The following is a 22,859-nucleotide window of genomic DNA, read 5'->3' as shown; positions in this document are numbered from 1 at the left end:
CACAAAGCGCGCATGCATGGGTTTGCTTGGTTAAGGCGGCGGCTCTGCGGGCTCCTCCCCGGCTCCGGGCTCCGGGCCTCCAGGTACGTGATGCCTGGACCAGTTCTCGGTGCAGGTCAGCTCTCTCTAACCGCTGGGTTTTCCCTGAAGTTTCATGGCCAAACCCCCTCCCCCTGCAGGCTGGCTCTTCTCCTCCCCTTCGGAATTCCTGGTCCCAGCTGCTGTTTCTTCAAATTGGCCTCAACAGGAGAGACAGGAGAGTTGCGCATGGGAACAGGAACCCTCGTGGTTAAGAAGACAGAGGGGAACTCGGAGCTGGGGAGGGACTCCTACGTGGAAATTCCCACCTCTGTTCTGCAGGGCCCTCCAGGGAGTGGGAGGTTGACGAGGGTTCACTACTTACAGAAATGTATTTTTCAATGAAGGTCGTTTTTACAGGAGTGTGTTTTTCTCAGGCACTATATTTAAATTTTTAAAATCCTCTTTTTAAAAAACCTTTCAGGTTTACACCAATAGGCTAAGAATCGGAGATTCTACAAGCATTTCTCGAGAGCCTACTGTGTTCTAGGCCCCGGGCTGAGTCAGTGACCAAAGTGGACGCACGTCCCTGCTCTCACGCAGCTTCTATTCTAGGGCCAGCTTTCCTGGTGGTGAAAACCTAGGGAAGGGAGAGGCCTTGGTGAAGACGACGCTCACCTTGGCTCCTGCGTCCTGAGGCAGGGGCCCCGTGTTGCCGTCGATGATGAAAACTTCTTGGGTGATATGGGCGGTTGGGAGGGCGGTGTTGGAGGGCTCTCCCCCCTTCCAGGCCCCAGGGAGGGGTCCTTGAGCGGCTGGTCGTAGCTCCAGGCGGTGGGTTGCTGGTCGGGGGACAGGGTCTGCTTCACGTGCCCGAAGGCCCCCACTCCCATGTAGTTGGGGTTGATGATTTCAGTGATGCTGGAGCCACCGCATGGAGGGACCCTGCGCGGGAGACACACAGAGTCACACCTCAGGGCTCCTCCAGGTCAGCACCAGCCTGAGGACAGTGTCCTCTGATGCCCCCTCGGGCCTCCTCAGGCTCTCCTCAACTCCTTCACTTCTGGGGTGGTGGATTCATTCATTCATTCGTCCATTCATTCATTTATTCATACAACAAAATAGTTACTGAGTGCCTGGTAACACCAGGAACAACAGGAGGAAATATGGTTGTAAATGAGACAGCCACAGTCTCTGTTCTCGTGGAACCAACGTATGATGGGGAGACAAACAAAACAAGCTCTGTGCCTGAGAGACGAGATATTTATACACTGCTCAAGTCTGACTGAGAGTAACAAAAGGGGCAGAGATAGACTAGGGTTGGGACCACCTGGGCGTAGGGTGGCCAGTGAGGGCCTCTCTGAGAAGGGAGGGAGGGGAGAAGCAGTAAGTGCAAAGGCCCTGCGGTACGAGGGGTTGACCTGTCCCAGCAACAGTCTGAAGGCCTGTGAGCAAGTGGGCAGAATGGAATGAGAGGCTGGCGTGGCCGGCAGGGCTGAGTGACTATGGGGGTTGTTGGTGGTGGTAGGGTGTTGGTGGTAAATGGAGAGTTCCATCTGGGACAGTCGGCTTGCACATCTGTGAGGCATCAGGATGGAGACAGCCATGCGGGTGTTTGGAAAGACGAGCGTGGAGGTCACAGAGGTCAAGGCTGCAGCCTCGACTGTGGGGGAGTCAGCTGACAGCTGTCGAGGGGCTGGCCAGAACTGGTGAGGTGACCCTGAGACACACACTGTGCTGCCTCTTGGTGACAGGAGTGTCATCCTTCCTTGTAAGACGGCGCTCTCCGGAGAACTAACTAGTAAGTAGAGTTCTGCATATAGAGGTTGTCACACACGCTCCCCAGCTCCCATCTGCTCAACCAGCCTGGTTCTGAGCACATCCCACTCCCATCCATCGAGCCTGCTTCAGAAGTAAGTGTTAATTCTAATGCTGGTCCAATGGAAAATACTTTGTTGACCTACACTGATCCTGATTCTGGAGTCAAGCAGACATTTGAGAGCTGCAGTGCTTTCATCGAGGGGATTGTAGTAGGCAAAAAAGATTGAAAGGGATAGTTTCATGCCTAGGGCTACCGTCAGAGGCTGGAGGGGGGTGGGTGTTGCTGTGCACGGGTGGGGGGCTGGGGCTGAAAGGAGGAGAGGAATAAGCTGGGCTCGGTGGTGGCTTTTGGGATTTCGCTCGGCTACCTGGCACTGCTTTGCCCCCTTGGCAGGTAAGCTGGCGCGGACACCACGACAAACCTCACTGGCTTGAACTCGAGACCGTATCAGTGAGCTGTGGTGACCCTGCTATTCGGGGACTGCTGTCCCCCTCATAATCCAGACTTTGATGACCAGATTCTTCCCAGCCCAGTCCCTGCCAAGAGCAGCCTGCACGCACTTCCCCCCAATGCTTTTCCGCCTTAGTCACAGGGTGGGGCCTTTAGCCCTGGAGCCATGGCTGCCGATGTCCCCGGCCCTCAGGAAATACCGCAGCTGTTCCATGCGACCATCTCTGGGGCTGCGGCCTCCGGGACTGGGCGTCCTCCTAGTAGGATGTACCTTCCTAAGGCAGGGACCGCACCTAATTTGCCTTGGTCTCTCTAGAACCTGACACCTGGAAGTGCTCAGCCAGTGTTTGCTGAACTGAACTGAACTCTGCAGCGCGGAAGAGCCTCCCTGGCCTTGCTGCAGTCACACCAGGGGTTTGTGGTTAGAGGCCTCGAGCTGGAAGCATGACAGGCCTTTCGTGGCCAGCGCTTTCTTTCCCTCTGGGCCCTTGCCTTCTCTCTGCTCCAGTTCCCCACTCCCAGTCCTGGGTCTGCAGAGCCACGCTAGCTTGCGGTGAAGCCCTGGTACCCCCCGTCTCCCCGCTCTACCTGTTGGCAGGTTCCCACTGCTTCATGGGGTCCTGGCTGGTGAGGCTCTTCAGGGACTTGGGTGCACTGGACTCATCCCGCTCCGTCTTCACAAAGTCTGCAAGAAAAGGGCCAGGGAAGAGCATGTGAGAGCGTGCAAGGGCCCAGCTCCCAGGGTTTGGGCCAGGATGGCGGAGAGGTTTCCCCCGGCAAGCGGAAGCTGGAAAGTGAACAATGGCTGCCTGGGGGCAGATTCTGAGACCTTGTGTGAGTTCGGTGATGGATTAGTTATGCCTGCATGGCTCCAGAGGGAGGAGAGTTGGCATGTGTGACCCAGAGTTGTCATTTCATGCAATTTCCAACTTGTTGGTGTCAGCAAGGGATAAAACAGACAAATATTTCTTGGCAGATCTGAATAAAAGAAACACAAGAGCATTTGGTGCCCAAAGCCAACCTGTTCACGAGCTTAATGGGGAACTGGGACCCCGTCTTCATATCTGACTCTGGCTATGGTTGCAGGGGTGCCAAGTCCCCCTCAGGTCTAGATCCTGCTAGAGAAAGGAGCTCCCAGAGGGCAGAAGGAGGAGCCCCATCCAAGGGAGGCAGCACCCGTGATGGCCCAGGGAGTTCGCAGGAGCAGGGGATGTCAGACCGTCCCACATCTTGCTGTCTCACTGTTTGTGTGAGAGGCGGGACCCCATCACGTTTACGAATTTACGTGAGTGAACCTGCACTTTCCCCTTGGGCCAGCCACTTCCTCGGTGTGTGACCTTCAGCCAGTCACTTAACCTCTCTGTGCCTCAGTTTCCTGATCTACCGAACAAGGGTAGCACCTGGCTCTCAGAGCTATGGTGAGAGATAAATGAGACAACGTTTGTAAGTTGATCATTTCATAGATCAAGTAGAAAATTAAAGCCCAACGCATTTTAGGCATTGTTATTTGAGTGCTTTTGAGCAAGAAGTAAAGCAAAGAGGAGAAGGAGAAAATGACCTCTTGCCTGTGTGAAAAGGAAGAGAGACTGGGGCCGGGCAAGGGTGACTGTGGCTGTGAGGTGCTGTGGTTCTGTAGGGAGAGTCTCGAACCTGCTAAGGGTTGGGCCAGATTGCCTCTGAGATCCCCTCCGATGCTGCATTTCTGTCTGAGGCCACAGCAGAGACACTATTCCGTTCCTGTCCCCGACCCAGCAGCACTGAAGAGGGGGCAGGGGAGGGGTCGTGCCCACTTACCATAGAGCTTCTCCCTCTTCTTGCCTTGGGAGGTCTGCAGCTTAATCTCCCCCCGGAAGTGACCCATCATTTCTCCGTGGTGGGTGAGAGGCGTGTAGATGGGGAGCTGAGTTTCCGTGGCCTCTAACCGTAGAGCAATGCAGCCCTCGCCTGGGGAGGTGGGGAGACAGCAGTCATGTCAAGACACCACCCCCCACCCAGTCCCGCCATTTCACCGGAGAAACACCATGCATTTGGCCTGGAGATTTAGCTCTCCTGCCCAGAGATGATCCTTTGCGACAATGGCCAAGGCAGGGATTATGGAACAAAACTTTCAGAACAACTCCTCAGCAATTTGGGGAAAACATCTCAAACCTTACAGCAAAATGAACTCCACGCAGATTAGTGGGTATAAAAAAAAGTAAATCATAGAAAATCCGGCAGAAAACCAGAATTAAATACTAATGTGATTGCTGGAAGGAATAACTTCCCAAGGTTTGAAGCAGTGTGAGAAATGACAAAACAACACTGACGGATAGGACAGAAAAGTTTAAAACTCCTGCACAGAGAAAAAACAAAACTGGAAAGAGGACTGAGTGGGAACATTAGTTGCAGCCAGCTTCACGCAGAGGCTATTTTATCTGAACTCCTCAAAATCAAATCTCCAGCAGATAAATGGGCAGATAACCCCACAGACATTTTCCACAAAAAGAAGTGTAGATGGTTGATTTCAGTACATGGAAACTAGTTCAGTCTGCTGAGCCATCAAAAATGCAAATTAAGGCAGCAGTAAGGGACTCTCTCACGGACATGAAATTAACAAAAGTAGAAGCAAAGGCTACCCAGCGCCAGCAAGGATCTGGGGAAACCTGCACACTGGGATGTGGCAAGGTCCACAAGGCAAGACGGAGCCTTCACAGCCATCAGTTGGATACTGAGCACCAAGAACCACAAACATATGTATACCCTTTAGCCAGCAAACATGGGAACTTGCCCTAAAGAGACGACCCAAAAGAATAACAAATGTGGGCTTCCCTGGTGGTGCAGTGGTTAAGAATCTGCCTGCCAATGCAGGAGACAGGGGTTCAAGCCCCGGTCTGGGAAGATCCCACATGCCGTGGAGCAACTAAACCCGTGCGCCACACCTACCGAGCCTGCGTGCCACAACTACTGAAGCCCGCGTGCCTAGAGCCCATGCTCTGCAACAAGAGAAGCCACCGCTATGAGAAGCCCGTGCACCACAACAAAGAGTAGCCCCCGCTCACCGCAACTAGAGAAAGCCTGCGTGCAGCAACAAAGACCCAACACAGCCAAAAATAAAAGTAAATAAATAAATTTAAAAAAAAAGAATAACAAATGTAGCCAAAGGAGAATAAAAGATGTCCACAATGAAGAAAAGAGAACCCTCTTCCACTGTTGGCGGGAATGTAAATTGGTGCAGCCGCTATGGAAAACAGTATGGAGGTTCCTTAAAAAACCTAAAAATAGAGTTGCCATATGATCCAGCAGTCCCACTCCTGGGCATATATCCAGAGAAAACGCTAATTTGAAAAGATACATGCACCGCAATGTTCACAGCAGCACTATTTACAATAGCCAAGACATGGAAGCAACCTAAATGGCTATCGACACACGAATGGATAAAGATGTGGTATACATGCACAATGGAATACTACTCAGCCATAAAAAAAAAGAAATAATGCCATTTGCAGCAACAAGGATGGACCTAGAGATTATCATACTGAGTGAAGTCAGAAACAAATATCATATGATATCACTTATAACTTATATGTGGAATCTAAAATATGATACAAATGAACTTATTTACAAAACAGCAATAGAGTCACACAGAAAACAAACTTATGCTTACCAAAGGGGAAAAGGGGTGGGGGAGGGATAAATTAGGAGTTTGGGATTAGCAGATGTAAACTATTGATACTATATATAAAATGGATAAACAGCAAGGTCCTACCGAATAGCACAGGGAACTATATTCAATATCCTATAATAAACCATAATGGAAAACAATATGAAAAAGAATATATATATATATACACACATATAAAACTGAATCATTTTGCTATACATCAGAAACTAACTCATTGTAAATCAACTATACCTCAATAAAAAATAAAAATGTCCACAAAGAGATCCATCTCAGCATTGTTGATAACACTAACAAAAATAATTTGCAGAGCCTCAATAGTAGTAGTAAGGAGTACTTTTAAAAATGAGGATATAGGGCTTCCCTGGTGGCGCAGTGGTTGAGAGTCTGCCAGCCAATGCAGGGCACACGGGTTCGAGCCCTGGTCTGGGAAGATCCCACATGCCACGGAGCAGCTAGGCCCGTGAGCCACAACTACTGAGCCTGCGCGTCTGGAGCCTGTGCTCCGCAACAAGAGAGGCCGCGATAGTGAGAGGCCCGTGCACCGCGATGAAGAGTGGCCCCCGCTTGCCGCAACTAGAGAAAGCCCTCGCACAGAAACGAAGACCCAACACAGCCAAAAATAAATAAATAAATAAACAAAGTAAACAATGCGTTTAAAAAAAAATAAAAAAAAAATGAGGATATAGTAAATCCATGGAATATTATGAAGCCGTTAAAAGCAACCATCATGAAGGCTGGGTCGGAGGATCATGGAAAATGTGTATCATCTAATACCAGGTGAGGAAAGCAGACTATAAACGGTGTCTCTGTGATAATTATTCATATAGAAATCTATGTGTGCCTATGGATGGACACGGGAGTGTGAAAGCAAAATAAAAATGATTGCTGTGGCAAGGAATGAGACTGCTGGATGATTTTTTTTCCTAATTATTAGTATAATATGCTGTTTGCCAGTATGAATACCAAGAGGAGGAGACAAAGGAGAACTACAGTGTTTGAAAAGAAAATGGAACTGTCAGACCTGTGTTCCCGTTTCCTGCCAGCAAACCTCCCAACACTCTGGCACCTACGTGGATCCTTTCTCTTTGCTCCATCACAGTCCTCGGGCTCTGCCCGCCCCTGCCCTGGCTCAGGGACCCTTTTCCCAGTGCTGCACTGGGAGGGAGTGGAGGGCACAATTCTGGAGCTGGGCTGCTTGGGTTCAAGTCCAAGGTCACACAGCAGCTTGTCAAACTGACTCAGTGTCTGTGTGACCTTGGACAAGTCACTTCATTTTCCCACCTCTGCAATGAGGGTGGTGATGGTACCTACATCCCGAGCCTGCACCGTGGGTGACAGACACGCATGGGCACCCTTCCTGTCGGTAGCCTCTTTCTGCTTCCCGGCTTCCATAGATCAGCATTAACCCCCCTCAAATTCCTTCCGTTGAAAACACCCTCCCTGGACCCAGCTGCACATCCTCGTCTCTCAAGCCCTCGGCCTCCTCACCCCCGCTCACTCCCTCGCCGTGCACACGGCTCTCCCAAGCCCACCAGTCCCCAAGCCCCTCTGTCTGCAGGACAATGGTCTTTATTTGGTTGGATCTCTCGGCCACATTTGCTATCACAACCACGTCGTCTTGAACAGCTCTGACAGCGTCCCCGACCCCAGTCTTTGGCATTCCTCCCACTTCTCTGGCTGAACCGTTTTAGTCTCCTTTGCCTGCTGTTCACCACAGCCAGCCCAGTTCAAGAAACGGAAACATTAACCCCAGCAACTCGAACCACAAGTTCAGGGCCATCCTCGACCCTCTCCCCCCGACTCCCGTGGTCAAACAATTTCCCTTCTCAGTACCTCTCAAGTTTAACCTGTCTCTCCTTTTTTTTTTTTTTTTTTTTAACCCTCGCTACTTTCATTCTGGCTCCCTCATCTCTCGTGTTGATCACTGCAAACACGTATTTCTAAGATGCAAAGCTGGCCATGTTGCCATCTTGCCTGACTCTTCTGTGGCTCCCTTCCGTCCCCGGGACACGGTACCTACCCCCAGCCTGGCTGGTAAGGATCTGGCTCCAGACTCTCTCTGGCTAGCTGCCCCCTCACTCCACGCTCTAGCTGCGCTGCATGTACCAAGTGCAAGGGCAAACCTGGAGCCAGGGACAGGCTGGAGATTTTACAGAAGATGGTGTCTCTCTAGGAGGACAGTTAGTGGGGCGACAGGCGTTCTCAAGCCTGCCTGGTCTGGGCGCTGGGCAATGCCGGGAAGACCTGGGTCCAAATTAGGGCTCAGCCAGTTACAACCTGTGTGACTTAGGCAAGTCACTTCACCTTTCTGAGCCTCAGTTTACTTATCGACTAACTGAGAGAATAGTATCTGCTTCACAAGGTCATGTCAGGATAACTCAAGCAATACGTGCCAGCACCTGGCACAGAATCTGACACAGGAAAGGCCCCATAGGTGGGAGGTGTTGTGGCTGTTTGCTGTCAGTCCCAGGAGCCTGATGGGGTCGGAACGATAGCTTTCCAGTTAACTGTCCCTCTGGCAGCACCGGGATGGGGAACGGAGCAGCTGGTGGGCTTTTGTGAAGGAGACACCGCTGCTTCCCTTACATCAGAGGCCTCGATCAGCAGGTGTGGCACCTGCAGCCCCTGTCCTGGGACCCTTACCGTAGGATTCGTCACTGTCAGAGGACTTAATGCTTATCAGGATGTGCTGGTCCAGCAGGTACTCGGGGTCAGAGATGATGGGCTTCAGCTGCAGAGAGGGCACAGGATTAGCTTGGACAGGTGGGGGACACGTGGGTGAGGGTTGCCAGCCCAGAGGAGGGGAATGCGTGGGAAAAAGGACTGTAGACGTTCTTTTTAAACAAACTCGAATCCCTGATTTTCTTGCCCCAGAGAGCAGGAAGGAACCCATGTGTCCACCCTGCATAGCAAGGCGGGGTTAACCCCGTCACACTGCACCCCGGCCCCGGGGAGAGGGCCTGACTCCAAACATGCCTCACGCCCCTGCCTCCCTGCCTTTCCTCCCCCTCCTCTGCCCACCCCAGGACCAAGCAGGATGGGGCCAGGCCGATACACAGACACTGGTGGGACCAGGAGCCAGGTCTGAATGCACCCCACTCCCTGCCCCCCAGCAGGGTACAGCCCTCTCCTCGGCCCCCTCCCGGGATGGAGCTGCCTTGAAGGGGCCACCTTGGGGCCCGCCCTCCATCTGGGCAGGAGGCCTGTGTCCACCTGCAGTGGAGCCCCTCGCGTGGGCCTGGACTGTCCTGTGGGCTGTTGGAGGGTGGCTCAGCGAGGGACAGACACACATCCTGGATTCACTCCTACATGCTGGCTACGACTTGTGACCTTCTCACACCTTAAGGCTGTTCCTCGTGCAGACCCCAACACAGTAGGGCCTAATGAAAAGGTCCCAGGCTGCCCCTTTCCTTCCCATCCACAGATACCAAGACACCCCTTCTGCGGGCCTCTGGGTGCATGCTGACCGACAGGATGGACTCTATCTCCATTCAGAAAGTTCCAGAATGTCACTGCGGCCGCGTGACCATGAACAAGCCTCTCTGGGATCTGCCTGCAGTCCTTTCTCTGTAAAGTCACCTGGTCAGATGAGGCACCCCCTAGATCCCTTCCACAATCCATCAGGGGAATCGAAGTTCATTTAGGAATATTGGGGCCACTAGGCTCAGGCCCACGTTTAACCACTGCTGGGAAGGGCATCATAAGCCGCCTTGAAAGAGAGGCAGCCTCTCCTGCATTTGGCCCGTGGGAGCCCCACGCCCCCTGGTCAGGCCTGGCCGGAGCTCTGCCACTGGCCAGCACTGCTGGCTGATGGACGCAAAATCCTCCCTGTTCTTGAATTACCTTTGGAAGGGTCTCGCCAAACTTCACTACCAACTCCCCTTCACTTCCTTCTTCATTTTCTCCTTCCTGACTCTTGACGAAACCTGTCCGAGGATAAGAAGGCTGGCTTTCAGAAAACAGCACAAGAACCGGACAGAGAAGACTCCTTGGGTTGTCCCACCAGGACCAATGAAGATACCCTCCTTCCTCTTATATCTGTAGGGGCCACAGCCTCGTTTAGGAGTCAGGATTGTTGGGGATTCTGTTTTGGTGCAGGGGATGGTCATTTGCCAACACGGTCTAATTATTTTTAGGAGACTCAGAGATTCCCCTCCTTTTTGGCTCCTCTTTGCAACAAACCAGGCAACAAAGAAATCATCACATCACAGGCAAGGAGATTAGGAAACATGATGGTTCATCCCACTCAAGATAGCAGCCTTTTGAAATGCTAATTTAAGCTTCCTAATATGCTGTTTCCATAGAAATGTATGCAAATGCCTTGATATTTTATTAAAAACACCCGCACAAAAATCCTCATCATTTTTGGAAGTGCTCTGCCCTTGCTAGGTGAACGGGGACCTGCAGACTTCCTGGAGAAGGCAGATCTGTCACCAGCCCAGGCTGGGTCTGAGGAGGAAAGAGGGTGGGGCAGCACTGCAGCTGGTGGCACAGGTGGTCCTGTTCCCAATTTCTGGAAGCATCTGTCATCCCGTCACAAAATGCCTCCTTTTGTGGGGTTGATTTGCCAGCCTCTCCCCTCCAACCCCCCACCCCAGACCATCTCAGCACGGAGAGCTAGAAACCACACAGATGCCCTCACTGTGGAACAGCTTTAGACAACATGCCTAGAAATGGCACCTAGAAAGGGTGTTTCCCAAACACAGTTTGTGCGAACTGCTGCTGGCTGTTGGGTGGCCGTCCATCTCTAGTTTGCTTTTGGATGCTCGGACCACCTGAGAAAGATGCCTGTGATGTAGGAAAGAGCAGAGGACCCCGGGGAAGAACAAGCGATTACCAGCAGCTGCTCTGGCCCCAGCGCTGGCCTCCACAAGCTCTGGACCTTTGCCCAAGACTCTCTGGTTGAGTTGGAGCCCCGGCTTGGAGGACCCTTGAGTGGGCTAAACTCTGCCCAGAGGGGCAAGGAGAGGGTCCAGCTGCCCAGCTGCCTACAAGGGGCCGAGGGGTCTGTGCACCAGTGACTGACCCGTCCCTGGGGCTGGAGCAGCAGTACTGCAGGATACTGGGGGCCCCTGTAGTAACTGAGGGTCCCCTTGCACCGTCCACCTGCAGCCCCACTCTGTGACCCCCCCTTTGAGGCTGATCCGTAGTCTTTCCCAGAGAGCGGAGAAAAGCACCATCAATGACAAGGCTTTTGTGGAAGGGCCGTGCCTGTCCCCCTAAAAGGCAGTTCAGCAAGCACGTACTCTCCAAGCAGCTCGAGTGGAACTCCAGGTAGAATTTGGTCTGGGACTTGGTCTTCAGTGTGGCGTAGCACCTGAGAAACTCAATCTGCCCTTGGCTGTCGACAGTCCCGGGGCCTGGAACAGGTGAGAACAGAGATTCGGTTCCACAATGTGTCTGGAGATGGAGCGTTTCAATCCAGCCCCCCGACACCGAGCTCCTTCCTAGGGTCCAGGGACGTTGAGAGTCTAAGTGGAAGGAGAGGATTCTCCTGAAATCCCACCACCCACACCAAGCATCCCCGATGATGGTAACAGCCTCTCTGACGAATCAAAGCTGGTGCAGAGCAGAGCGGAAAGAGTTCTACGTTCAGCTTTGCCACTAAAGCTGTGTGGCCTTGGGCAGCGCCCTTAATGCCTCAGCCTCCCCATGGGTTCTTGCAAAGAGAGCTTGTGTAATGGCTCAGGTGCCTGATACCCAAATCTGTCTCATTTCTAAGTTTACGTAGTGAGGGATGCCTGTTCCCCCTTTCTCAGGCAGAGTTACTCCTGCTGCTTACTCTGAGCTCCTATGCTCACCTGTACCCAGGTAACTTGCAGGTATGCTCTTCATTTACATGATGCTTTTGCAAGTGTCCTTAGGCTGGCTTTGAACAGTGTTCTGTCCCTCCATATAAATCCTGAGCCACCAGAGAGCAGGGACACACATTCCCTTCCTCTCTCCCTCCCATCCTTCCTGCTTTCCTTTCTTTTTCTTTTTCCCTTTATTGAAGACAAACTGACAAATATAATTGTGTATACTTAAAGTGTACAACGCGATGCCTTGATATACATATACACTCTGAAATGATTATCAAGATCAAGATAATTAACACATCCGTCACCTCACCTAATTCACCGTGTGTTTTGGTGTGGTAAGGATACTTAGGATCTACTCTCAGCAGACTTCAAGTGTACAACGCTGTATTATTACCTGTGGTCACCAAGCTGAATTTTAGATCCCTGGAAATTATTCATTTTGTAATTGGAAATTTGTACCCTTCGACTTACATCTCCTCCCTGCAAACCCCACCAGCTCCTGGCAACCATCCTTGTACTCTCTGAATGAAGTTGGCTTTTCTTTTTTTTAAAAAAAAGATTCCACGTGTAAGTGATACTATATATGTATCTTGTACTTGTTTTCCTGTCTGGCTTATTTCACTTAGCCTTCCTTTCTTTTTTTAACTCCCCAGCACCAAGGCCGGGCTCTGCTTAGGTAGACGTTCAACCAACGCTCAATCCCGGTAATCGGTGTTTGTGAGCATCTGCTGTGTGCCGAGTCCCAGTGGAGGGAGGGCAAGGCTGACCCTGGGGATGTGACGAGGGTCCACATCAAGGGTGTGATGCATAGGCTGCCCCACCAACGCTGTAGGAACTCAGAGACAGGAGAGATGGGTGGGGACTGGAGAAGAGGTGGAAGGTTCTGGAAAGGCACAGTGGCCAGAGCTAGGAAAGAGACAGGATGGTGGGTCAAGGCTTGTGTGGAGAGTGGCGGTCACACTGCTGGGGCCATGGATGTTAGACCCAACAGCCTATGGGCAAGAGTGTCCCAGAAGACAGGGTTCCAGCCTCACCTACACCCCTCCGGGCACCAAGGACACAGAGAAATACAGGCTTTTCCAACCTGTATTGGGCCGTGCACTCAGCCCTCCTAAATGATGTCTGCTGACCATGGAAGTGGGGGGTGGGCAGAGGAGGTGACAACATGGCTCCCCGGTCACCCAGACCCAGGGCTGGACATGCCACAGACAACACCCAGACCCCTGCTGGGACGAGGCTGGCCTGGCTACCAGGGCCGAGCTGGGTTATTTGAAAAATTACCTGCAAATCTATAGAGTATTATTAACTCTGATGTTTCCCCAAACTCAGTCACCCGCATCCTATCTTCACAATTTTTACCGCCTACCACGCACGTGCACTAAGATTGACTTAACGTTTTCTTTAAATAGACTCACTTTTAAAACGTAAATAAACGTATTTAAATAAAAAGGTATATCATAAGACTAAATGGAAAACCAGTGTTTCTTGCCTTACACAGAAGAGTCATATTTAAAACATATTAAAATAAATGCCTTACTAATAAATGTTCATCCATGTCCCACCCAGAATTGTCTTTGGTGGCACATGTGCCACACCTTGGAAAACACTCATTTTCCCAATTTTAAAGACTGTATTAACATTGAAGCTTAAAAAAAGCTGGCATATTTGCCAAAGAGAGCAAGAACATGATCTGGACTGAAATCATGATATGGTTTGGACATGAAGGGACCCGATGGATGGACTGTGGACTTGCCTGGAAGGATAAGCCTTTATCTAACACAGACAACTGATTGCTGCAACCAGAAGATGAGCACCCAGGCCTTCTGTCCGCATGGAGAACAGAGGGATGGACACCACCCACCGCTTACCGTTCTTGGAGACAAACTGGGAGGTGACTCCTGCCTCAAATGTGGCAAAAACAGGGCTGTGGTCACTTGTCATGATGTCACTGGTGCTGCCTGCAGGGGAGGGAAGGAATTTCTGAGCAGGGAAGGAGAAACCCTTCTGGTCAAGCCAAGGATTGCAAACGCATGGCAGAAATCAATTTGCACTTATGGAAGCCTCCAGAAGTTTCATGGTTTTGTACCTGTTGACCTTCCATAACCACACTTGAAAGTAGTGAAAGAGTGGGACCCTGTCTCCTCCATGGCTAATTGTGGGCTGTAGTAGTTTTTCCTAAAAACTTGGGAGTTTTTAAATATATAGATCATTGCGTGTATGAACTGTGGAGCTTTTTCTGGTCTAAGCATTTTGTTGTATTGATGAGGCACTCACAGCCCAGAGTGGGATGGGGATTTAGCGTCACTGAACCCATCAGTGAGAAATGGCACCTTCCATTGAAGGTGCCATTTTGGGAGAGAGTGGAAGGCGATAAAGTGCATACACTGAGTGTAGACGACTTTTTTAAGGAGCTTCGTGCTTAGATGAGAAGGGAAGGCAGCAGAGCATGTTTGGAGGGGGTAAGAGAAAGAGCAGAGGTCTAGGAATCCTGAGTCCTAAGTGCTTTTGATATGTCACGTGGAAATGTCTGGCTGGGTACTCAGGGCTGGAGATTTATCATCAGATTTGGAGTCATGACGTTAGGTGGAAGCAGAGGCCTCGAGGACGCTTTGGCCCCACAGGGAAGACATGAAGGATGACAAGAGATGAGGATGAAACTCCAGGACACACCCAGCATCAGTGGGCAAAGGAGACACAGCACAGGAGACCGAGAAGGCAATAAACAGATATAAGTCCTTCCCAATACAGATTTTACAAATCAGCAAAGAAAAAATAAACATACCACTCCTCTACCAACCAAAGGATATGGGCAGAAAATTCACAAGAGAACTATAGATGGCCAATAAACAGGAAAAAAAAATTGCTCGCTTGCAAACAACCATCAAAGAGACAACTTGAAACAACAGTGAGATGGATGGAGAAAGAGAATGAGAAGAAGAAAGACAGTGGGATGCTGGGACTGGGGACAGTGGGGATGCTGGGACTGGGGACAGTGGAGGTGCTGGAACTGGGGACAGTGTGGATGCTGGGACTGGGGACAGGGGAGGTGCTGGGACTGGGGACAGTGGGGTTGCTGGGACTGGGGACAGTGGAGGTGCTGGGACTGGGGACAGTGGAGGTGCTGGGACTGGGGACAGTGGGGTTGCTGGGACTGGGGACAGTGGGGATGCTGGGACTGGGGACAGTGGAGGTGTTGGGACTGGGGACAGTGGGGATGCTGGGACTGGGGACAGTGGGATTGCTGGGACTGGGGACAGTGGGGTTGCTGGGACTGGGGACAGTGGGGATGCTGGGACTGGGGACAGTGGGGTTGCTGGGACTGGGGACAGTGGAGGTGCTGGGACTGGGGACAGTGGGGATGCTGGGACTGGGGACAGTGGGATTGCTGGGACTGGGGACAGTGGAGGAGCTGTGACTGGGGACAGTGGGGTTGCTGGGACTGGGGACAGTGGGGATGCTGGGACTGGGGACAGTGGGGATGCTGGGACTGGGGACAGTGGGGATGCTGGGACTGGGGACAGTGGGGTTCCTGGGACTGGGGACAGTGGGGTTGCTGGGACTGGGGACAGTGGAGGTGCTGGGACTGGGGACAGTGGGGTTGCTGGGACTGGGGACAGTGGGGTTGCTGGGACTGGGGACAGTGGAGGTGCTGGGACTGGGGACAGTGGGGATGCTGGGACTGGGGACAGTGGGATTGCTGGGACTGGGGACAGTGGAGGAGCTGTGATTGGGGACAGTGGGGTTGCTGGGACTGGGGACAGTGGGGTTGCTGGGACTGGGGACAGTGGGGATGCTGGGACTGGGGACAGTGAGGTTGCTGGGACTGGGGACAGTGGGGATGCTGGGACTGGGGACAGTGGGGATGCTGGGACTGGGGACAGTGGAGGTGCTGGGACTGGGGACAGTGGGGATGCTGGGACTGGGGACAGTGGGGTTCCTGGGACTGGGGACAGTGGGGTTGCTGGGACTGGGGACAGTGGGGATGCTGGGACTGGGGACAGTGGGGATGTTGGGACTGGGGACAGTGGGGTTGCTGGGACTGGGGACAGTGGGGTTGCTGGGACTGGGGACAGTGGGGATGCTGGGACTGGGGGCAGTGGGGATGCTGGGACTGGGGACAGTGGAGGTGCTGGGACTGGGGACAGTGGGGATGCTGGGACTGGGGACAGTGGAGGTGCTGGGACTGGGGACAGTGGGGATGCTGGGACTGGGGACAGTGGAGGTGCTGGGACTGGGGACAGTGGGGATGCTGGGACTGGGGACAGTGGAGGTGCTGGGACTGGGGACAGTGGGGTTGCTGGGACTGGGGACAGTGGAGGTGCTGGGACTGGGGACAGTGGGGATGCTGGGACTGGGGACAGTGGGGATGCTGGGACTGGGGACAGTGGGGTTGCTGGGACTGGGGACAGTGGAGGTGCTGGGACTGGGGACAGTGGGGATGCTGGGACTGGGGACAGTGGAGGTGCTGGGACTGGGGACAGTGGGGATGCTGGGACTGGGCTAGAAGGAGAGCATGGAGCAAAGGGCCCGGGTGAAAAGCTTATCCAGGCAAGGAGGAGGGCATCCCTTCCCCGAGACAGGAGGCAAGGTGTAGGTAGGAGGGGCAGCAGTCCAGAGCAAGTTTGGCCACTGGCAGGAAGAAGTCAGTGAGGACCTGGTGCTGCGTGAGGCAGGAGATGATGGACGGGCAGGAGTCAGGCCGAGTGAGGGGCTACAAGTTTGTGGTGGCAACAGAAGAGGGGAAGTTGAAGGGTGGACAAGCAGAGTTTTAAAAAATGTTCTTAAAAATACTTTAGATGTGTATTGACCGTGATAGCATTAGCACTACATTAACTGTGCCTGAAACCTGGGAGGTGGACTCCTACCTAGGTGGCCTCCCTATAACCACACCCTATGGGTCCACCCTCCCACAGTGAGTCTGGGCTTGGCCGGGTGACTTCCTTTAACCAATAGGACATTAGTAAATGTGAGGCAAGCAGAGACCTAAAAAGTACTTCCACATCTGGGACTGTCAGCTGGGAATCCCAGGACCAGGAAGCAGCAGCCTGAACTAGCCTGCTGGATGATAAGCAAATATTAAGGTAGTTGTTACGCAGCAATAGATAACTGATACATGCTATTGATGTCACCACCATGAGACTCAAGCTCAAAGTTTACCCCCATTTCCTGAGCTCTGGACATTCATCCCCTTTTCTTTCCCAATTTCCTGCCCACTCACAACTCATTAAACCCTCCTCCAGCATTCCATGAAATACTGTTAGCAAAATTCCCTACTTCTTTAAACTTGCCCTTCATGTTTCAAACCTGGTCCTTCCTGGAAGTCGCTGCAGCCTCCCAGGCGAGGTCTGGCTTTCCTCTCCCTTGCTAATGCACGGCCCAGACAGGGAGCAGCTATGTCCTCCTAGCTCCTCAATGCCACTTGCAGACGAGTCTCCCTCCTTGTTTCTAAAAACCTTCATGATAGGGTCGTTTTGAAAACCAGATTTAGGCTCAAAAAGCAGTAATGCCACAAGCCACCACTTTCTCCTGAATTTCTGCAGAGGGTGGCTGGAAGGCAGACTCGACTGCAGAATTGGCAGGACTCGTGGAGCTGCAGGACGAGGGATAGAGGCAGCGCTGAGACAGGACTGGGGTGATGGCCGGCGGCAGGAAGGGTCACAGGCCTGGAGAGTGCGGGTGTGGATGAGGTATGAGGAGGGGACATACAAGGGAGGAGGCTGAGTGCAGAGGGTGGGACGTGGGCCTTTGTAGGTTTTGAAGCAGAACAGTTCCTTGGCTGTGGGAGTGGGTTGCCTTTCCACGCATCTAAAGGGGAGTGAAGTCCCTCCTGGGGACAGAGCTCAGAGGCCAGGGGACTGCAGGGTGCGTGCCTTAAACTAGCCCAGGGCAGCTGCTCTGGTCCCTTCTGGGCAGCAGAAGGCATGCACAAAAGAAAGGAATGGAAACCAGTTCAACTTTATGGGACCTGAATTGAACGTGGGGATTTGCCGGTCCCCACAGAGGGTGGGAGCCAGGAAGGTGGCCACTGGGCAGCAACAAAACCTCCACTCTGTGGGGGTGAAACGGGGCTGGATAACTTTTCCATAATTATTTATCTTAATATTGCATCTTGTGTCTTTGTCATCAATTTAACCCAGTTTATCTTTAAATCTCCCCCAAACACATGTGTGTACTCATGACTTGCATTCAGTTGAACCATATGAATTTCCAATAGGTAACGATTTTTGATCTATGAAAACACCACTTTTATATGGTTCAGACCTAATAGGCTCTTTTCAAAAAAATAAATCTAGATTTGTTTTAAAAAGTGCTCCATAGGGCTTCCCTGGTGGCGCGGTGGTTGAGAATCTGCCTGCCAATGCAAGGGACACGGGTTCAAGCCCTGGTCTGGGAAGATCCTACATGCCGCGGAGCAACTAGGCCCGTGAGCCACAATTACTGAGCCTGCGCGTCTGGAGCCTGTGCTGCGCAACAAGAGAGGCCGCGATAGTGAGAGGCCCGCGCACCGCGATGAAGAGTGGCCCCCGCTCGCCGCAACTAGAGAAAGCCCTCGCACAGAAACGAAGACCCAACACAGCCAAAAATAAATAAATAAATAAATTTAAATTTAAAAAGTGCTCCATAATTCAAATGTTTCCCAAACCAGAAGATATTTATTCTGTTGCAGCCCAAGGTGGGACAGGATGCATCACCTCTTTAAGGTCACCTGACTGGGGTTGCAGGGAGTTCTCCCATTTTACAGATGGACAGACTGGAGTCCTTTAGTTTAGGGCAGTCAGACCTCTCAACTTGCCACTCACCGTAGGACTGACACACCACGTGCACCAGAGGGTAAGACTTCCAGAGGACTCGGTCACACCAGGAGGGCAAGTTGTACTTCATCTGCAAGTCAAAGTCAAAGCTCTGTAAAATGCATGCTACTTTAAAAGGTACGTTGTAAAAGAAGAGATCGAGGCATTGCATCTGTAATCCTGGATTCATCTGCTGCTGGTTTTTATAGGATTTCCCCAGAGGTGGCTTTAAACCCTTTCCGCCTGCCTTAAGTCCTGGCTGCACGGTCACGCCCCACACTTCCAGACACCTGGACTCCTGTTTTAGAATGAGTTCGATTCACCTGGCTGTGCTTCCTTACCCTCCTCACTATTTCAGAATCTCTTGTATTTTTACATTCTCTTACTTTTTTTTTCTGACTCAGATGAACCCCTCTACCTGTATATTCAACCCAGCCACTCACTTTAATAACACACTCCAAGTACCCCCCGCACCCATTCATCCACCTATATACTTACCATCCATCCACACACTCATTCACACATCCATCCATCCACTTACCTACCCGTCAACTCACACATCCATCCCTCATCTACCTATCCATCCATCCATCCATCCATCCATCCATCCATCCATCCATCCATCCATCCATCGATCCACTTACCCATCCACATATCCATCCAGCCCTCCACATACCCATCTAATCTTTCAAACAACATGTACTATGATGAGCCCTCTCCAAGCTACACTGTGAGTAAGATGTCCACTGGGTGTGACAGACAAGGCAAGCTGGCAATGATAACAGCCCTCCTTAAGGAATATCATTTCCACTTAAGTTCTAGCTCTTTCTCCTCTGCCTACAAACATGAACGTTCTCATCCTAAAAGAGCCTTCCATTACTTTTCTCTTTTCTTCTTTTTGCCAATTTTCTTTCAAGAATGTTCTGTTTTCACTGCCTCTACTCCTGGACTGCCCATTTACTCTTTTTTAACTTGAGGAACAACCTACATATAGTAAAGTATAGTAATCTATACTGTATGGCTTGAGGATCTTTTACATTTGTATACGCCCATTTAACCACTACCCAGATCAAGATATAGAAAATGTCCATCATCCCAAAGGGTTCCCTCAGGCCCCTTCCTTGTCAATACCGCCTCTGAGAGGTAAACACTACTGGGGCTAATGTCTCCATTGATTAATTTTGCCAACTCTTGAACTTATAAATGGACTTATTCAGGATATATTCTTCTGCATTTGGCTTCTTTCAACCTTCTTCACCCTGTTGCTTGTATAAGTTCTTTCATTTTATTGCGTAGTTGTATTCCATTGTATGTATAAACCGCATCGATCTATTCTAATGTTGATGGAAATAGGGTTGTTCCCAGTTTTTGGACATTATAAACAAAGCTGCTATAAACACCCTTGTATCTGTCGTCGGGTGAACAAATGCACCACTTTCCCTCAGGTATACAACAAAGTGGAATTGCTGAATAGGGTAGGTGCATGTTTAGATGTCATAGATGCTGCCAGACTATTACTTCGTAACACTGCAGTTCTCAGCATTGGCTGCTCCGGTGAATTGCTGGTGGAGCTTTACAAGGACCCAGAAAGCAGGGCCCCACCCCTGGACCTGCTGCATCAGAACCTCTGCGGAGGAGGTCCAGGCATCTGCATTTCTGAAAAGCTTCACCAGTGATTCACCTGCACACTCTTGGTAAAGAGCCGCCCTTACCCTCTTGCGGTCTGGATTTCACCTCCAAGACTCTATGTCAACTGTTCTTTTAGTGTCCACCCAATCCCTGAACCCAAGTCCAGCTGCTTGTGCAAGGTTCCAATGACCACACACGTTCTCCTTGGCTCACATTCCATGCTGGTGACCACTGATCCTGGCAAGTCTCTCAGCCCCGGCTTCTGTGATGCTGCGAGCTGCCTGCTGGGCCCTCCCACCACCTACACACACGGTTTTTCTGTCTCCTTTGCTGTCTCTGCTTCTTCCTCTCCTCTCTCAGTGGAGATGACCCCCAAATCTGTCCACAGCTCTCCTATTTCCATCGTCCATGTACTCCTTGGCGACCTCACCTACTCCCATGGATCTGACCATCTTCTCTGTGCAGACAAGTCCCAAATCTACAGCTCAGCCCTAGTATCAGTCTAGTATTTTCAGCTGCCTTCTGGATGTTTTCTCTGGGATTTTCCAGTCATGTTATACAGTAAATCTGAAAACAAGCTCTATTTTTCCCTTCCGAGCCAGCCCTGCCTTCTGATTTACAGTTTCTATCAACGTCAATCAGATCTATCAACATATCCTGCTTTCCTCCTTTTCTTTCATTTTCACGGGCTCCCCCCAGCTTCAGGCCCAGTTATTTCTCAGCTGGAGCCTCCATACTGGCCTCCTCATTGGTCCCCTGCATCATCCACATCCTTTACACTGACGCAGACCAGTCTTCTCTGTGTATCACTGTGACACTGCTGGCCCCTCAGCAGAACTTGCAGTGGCTTCCTGAAACAGGTGCCCATCAAACAGGTGAAGACGCTTCGCCTGGCATCAAGGACCCCCCTCTCTGCCACCTCAGGCCCCAGTTTCTTTCTCCTCATATTCAAATCCCACCAGACCATCCCTTCACTGCCTCCAAATGTACCCCCAGGGACCTGCCCTGAGGGTGCCTTTAAACCAGATGAGCCCAGGCACACAGCAGCCAGTGGGCACCTCACAAGGTGTCCTGCCCCGGCTCTCAGCCTTGTCACGGCAGCAGTCCTGAGTCTGCTCTCCTCCTCTCAGTGTGTTTTTTTTTTCTCTAACTCCTGCTTTGTTCTGGCATCTCCCCAACTCTTGGCCTTTCTCTCCCACTTCCATCCAGTCTCCCATGTTCCCCTGAGTCCAGGTCATGCCCAGAATGTTCTCTATTTCCCCAGGTCTCTAGTGGCCCCAGGGAAGCTCATCACTGCCGCACCTCTAACCCCCAGGACCCGGCATGGGGCTGGCTCCCCTGGGCTGGGCCCCAGAAGGGGATGGATGCCAGAATTTCCTGCCTTGGCATCTGCTCCGGCAATTCTTTCTACCTGAAGTGGATCAGGCCCCCTCAGCCTTTGTCTTGTCGAAATCCAAGCACCCTTCAGGCACCCCAAGTGGCCCCTCTTCAAGAAGCCTCCCCGATCCTTCCCTGCCCTGATGGTCATTTCCCTCTGTGACCGCTCCACACAGCATCGGGCATCGCATTATATTCCATCTCTGGTTAGTTAGTTGTGTATCTATCTTGTCTTGTCTTTCCTACTACAAACTCTTTGAGGGCAGACATCTGACTCATCTTTGATCTCCCACGACCTAGGACAGTGCCCAGCCCATCATAGGTCATCGGTAAATATCTGTTGAACAAGAATGAAGTGATGCTTTATTACAGTTTCCGCAAACACTGTTCCGTGGAACACAAGTGGTCTCATAAGATATTAATTGATATTTCATGACCAATTGAGTTTGGCACACGAATTTTCCCATAGAGAACCACGTGCTCATAAACCTGTAAAGGCTCTGATAAGTCCTGCAGCAAAGAAGCTTGTGTAATGATGACTGACTTGGCAGATTAGCAAATATATTTGAGTACAGGACTTAAAAAAGACACAAAATATACAAACAGCTCATACAGCCTAATATCAAAAAAGCAAACAACCAAATCAAAAAATGAGCAGAAGACCTAAACAGACATCTCTCCAAAGAAGACATACAGATGGCCAACAGGTACATGAAAAGATGCTCAATATCACTAATTATTAGAGAAATGCAAATGAAAACTGCAATGAAGTATCTCCTCACACTGGTCAGAATGGCCATCATCAAAAAGTCTACAAATAAATGCTGGAGAGGGTGTGGGGAAAAAGGAACCCTCCTACACTGTTGGTGGGAATGTAAATTGATACAGCCACTATAGAGAACAGTATGGAGGTTCCTTAAAAAACTAAAAGTAGAGTTGCCATATCATCCTGCAATCCCACACCTGGGCAAATATCCGGAGAAAACTCTCATTCAAAAAGATACATGCACCCCGATGTTCACTGCAGCACTATTTACAATAGCCAGGACATGGAAGCAACCTCAATGTCCGCTGACAGATGAATGGATAAAAAAGATGTGGCATATACACACACACACACACATGCGTGCACACACGCACACGCACGGACAGAAGCGTCATGAGGCAACTCCTTGCAGCGTGCATGTCTGGTTGCCCAGCCTCTCCTTAGGGAAGGGTTTTGCTCTGTGACACGATCAACATATGATTTCTAGTTTTATTACTTTTTTTGCTACCTAGTGGATGAGGGGGCTCTTCACTTCCCGTTCACC

General features: G+C 51.2%; 1 protein-coding gene across 1 annotated transcript in view; it reads right to left on the bottom strand.

Annotated features, from left to right (window-relative positions):
* INPP5D (inositol polyphosphate-5-phosphatase D) overlaps positions 1-22,859 on the bottom strand; it is a 129,503-nt gene that overhangs the window by 6,000 nt on the left and 100,644 nt on the right. Inside the window, exons 18-25 of the mRNA XM_036858902.1 lie at positions 18,553-18,634; positions 13,621-13,710; positions 11,198-11,311; positions 9,795-9,877; positions 8,595-8,682; positions 4,085-4,234; positions 2,879-2,975; positions 697-963 (exon numbers count right to left, since the gene is read on the bottom strand). Coding sequence (XP_036714797.1) covers positions 697-963; positions 2,879-2,975; positions 4,085-4,234; positions 8,595-8,682; positions 9,795-9,877; positions 11,198-11,311; positions 13,621-13,710; positions 18,553-18,634 — 971 coding nt within the window. The remainder of the gene's footprint in view (positions 1-696; positions 964-2,878; positions 2,976-4,084; positions 4,235-8,594; positions 8,683-9,794; positions 9,878-11,197; positions 11,312-13,620; positions 13,711-18,552; positions 18,635-22,859) is intronic.

Source organism: Balaenoptera musculus, chromosome 7 (assembly GCF_009873245.2).
Source record: "Balaenoptera musculus isolate JJ_BM4_2016_0621 chromosome 7, mBalMus1.pri.v3, whole genome shotgun sequence".
Classification (NCBI taxonomy): Eukaryota; Metazoa; Chordata; class Mammalia; order Artiodactyla; family Balaenopteridae; genus Balaenoptera; species Balaenoptera musculus.
This window is presented reverse-complemented; position numbering and strand designations above follow the sequence as displayed.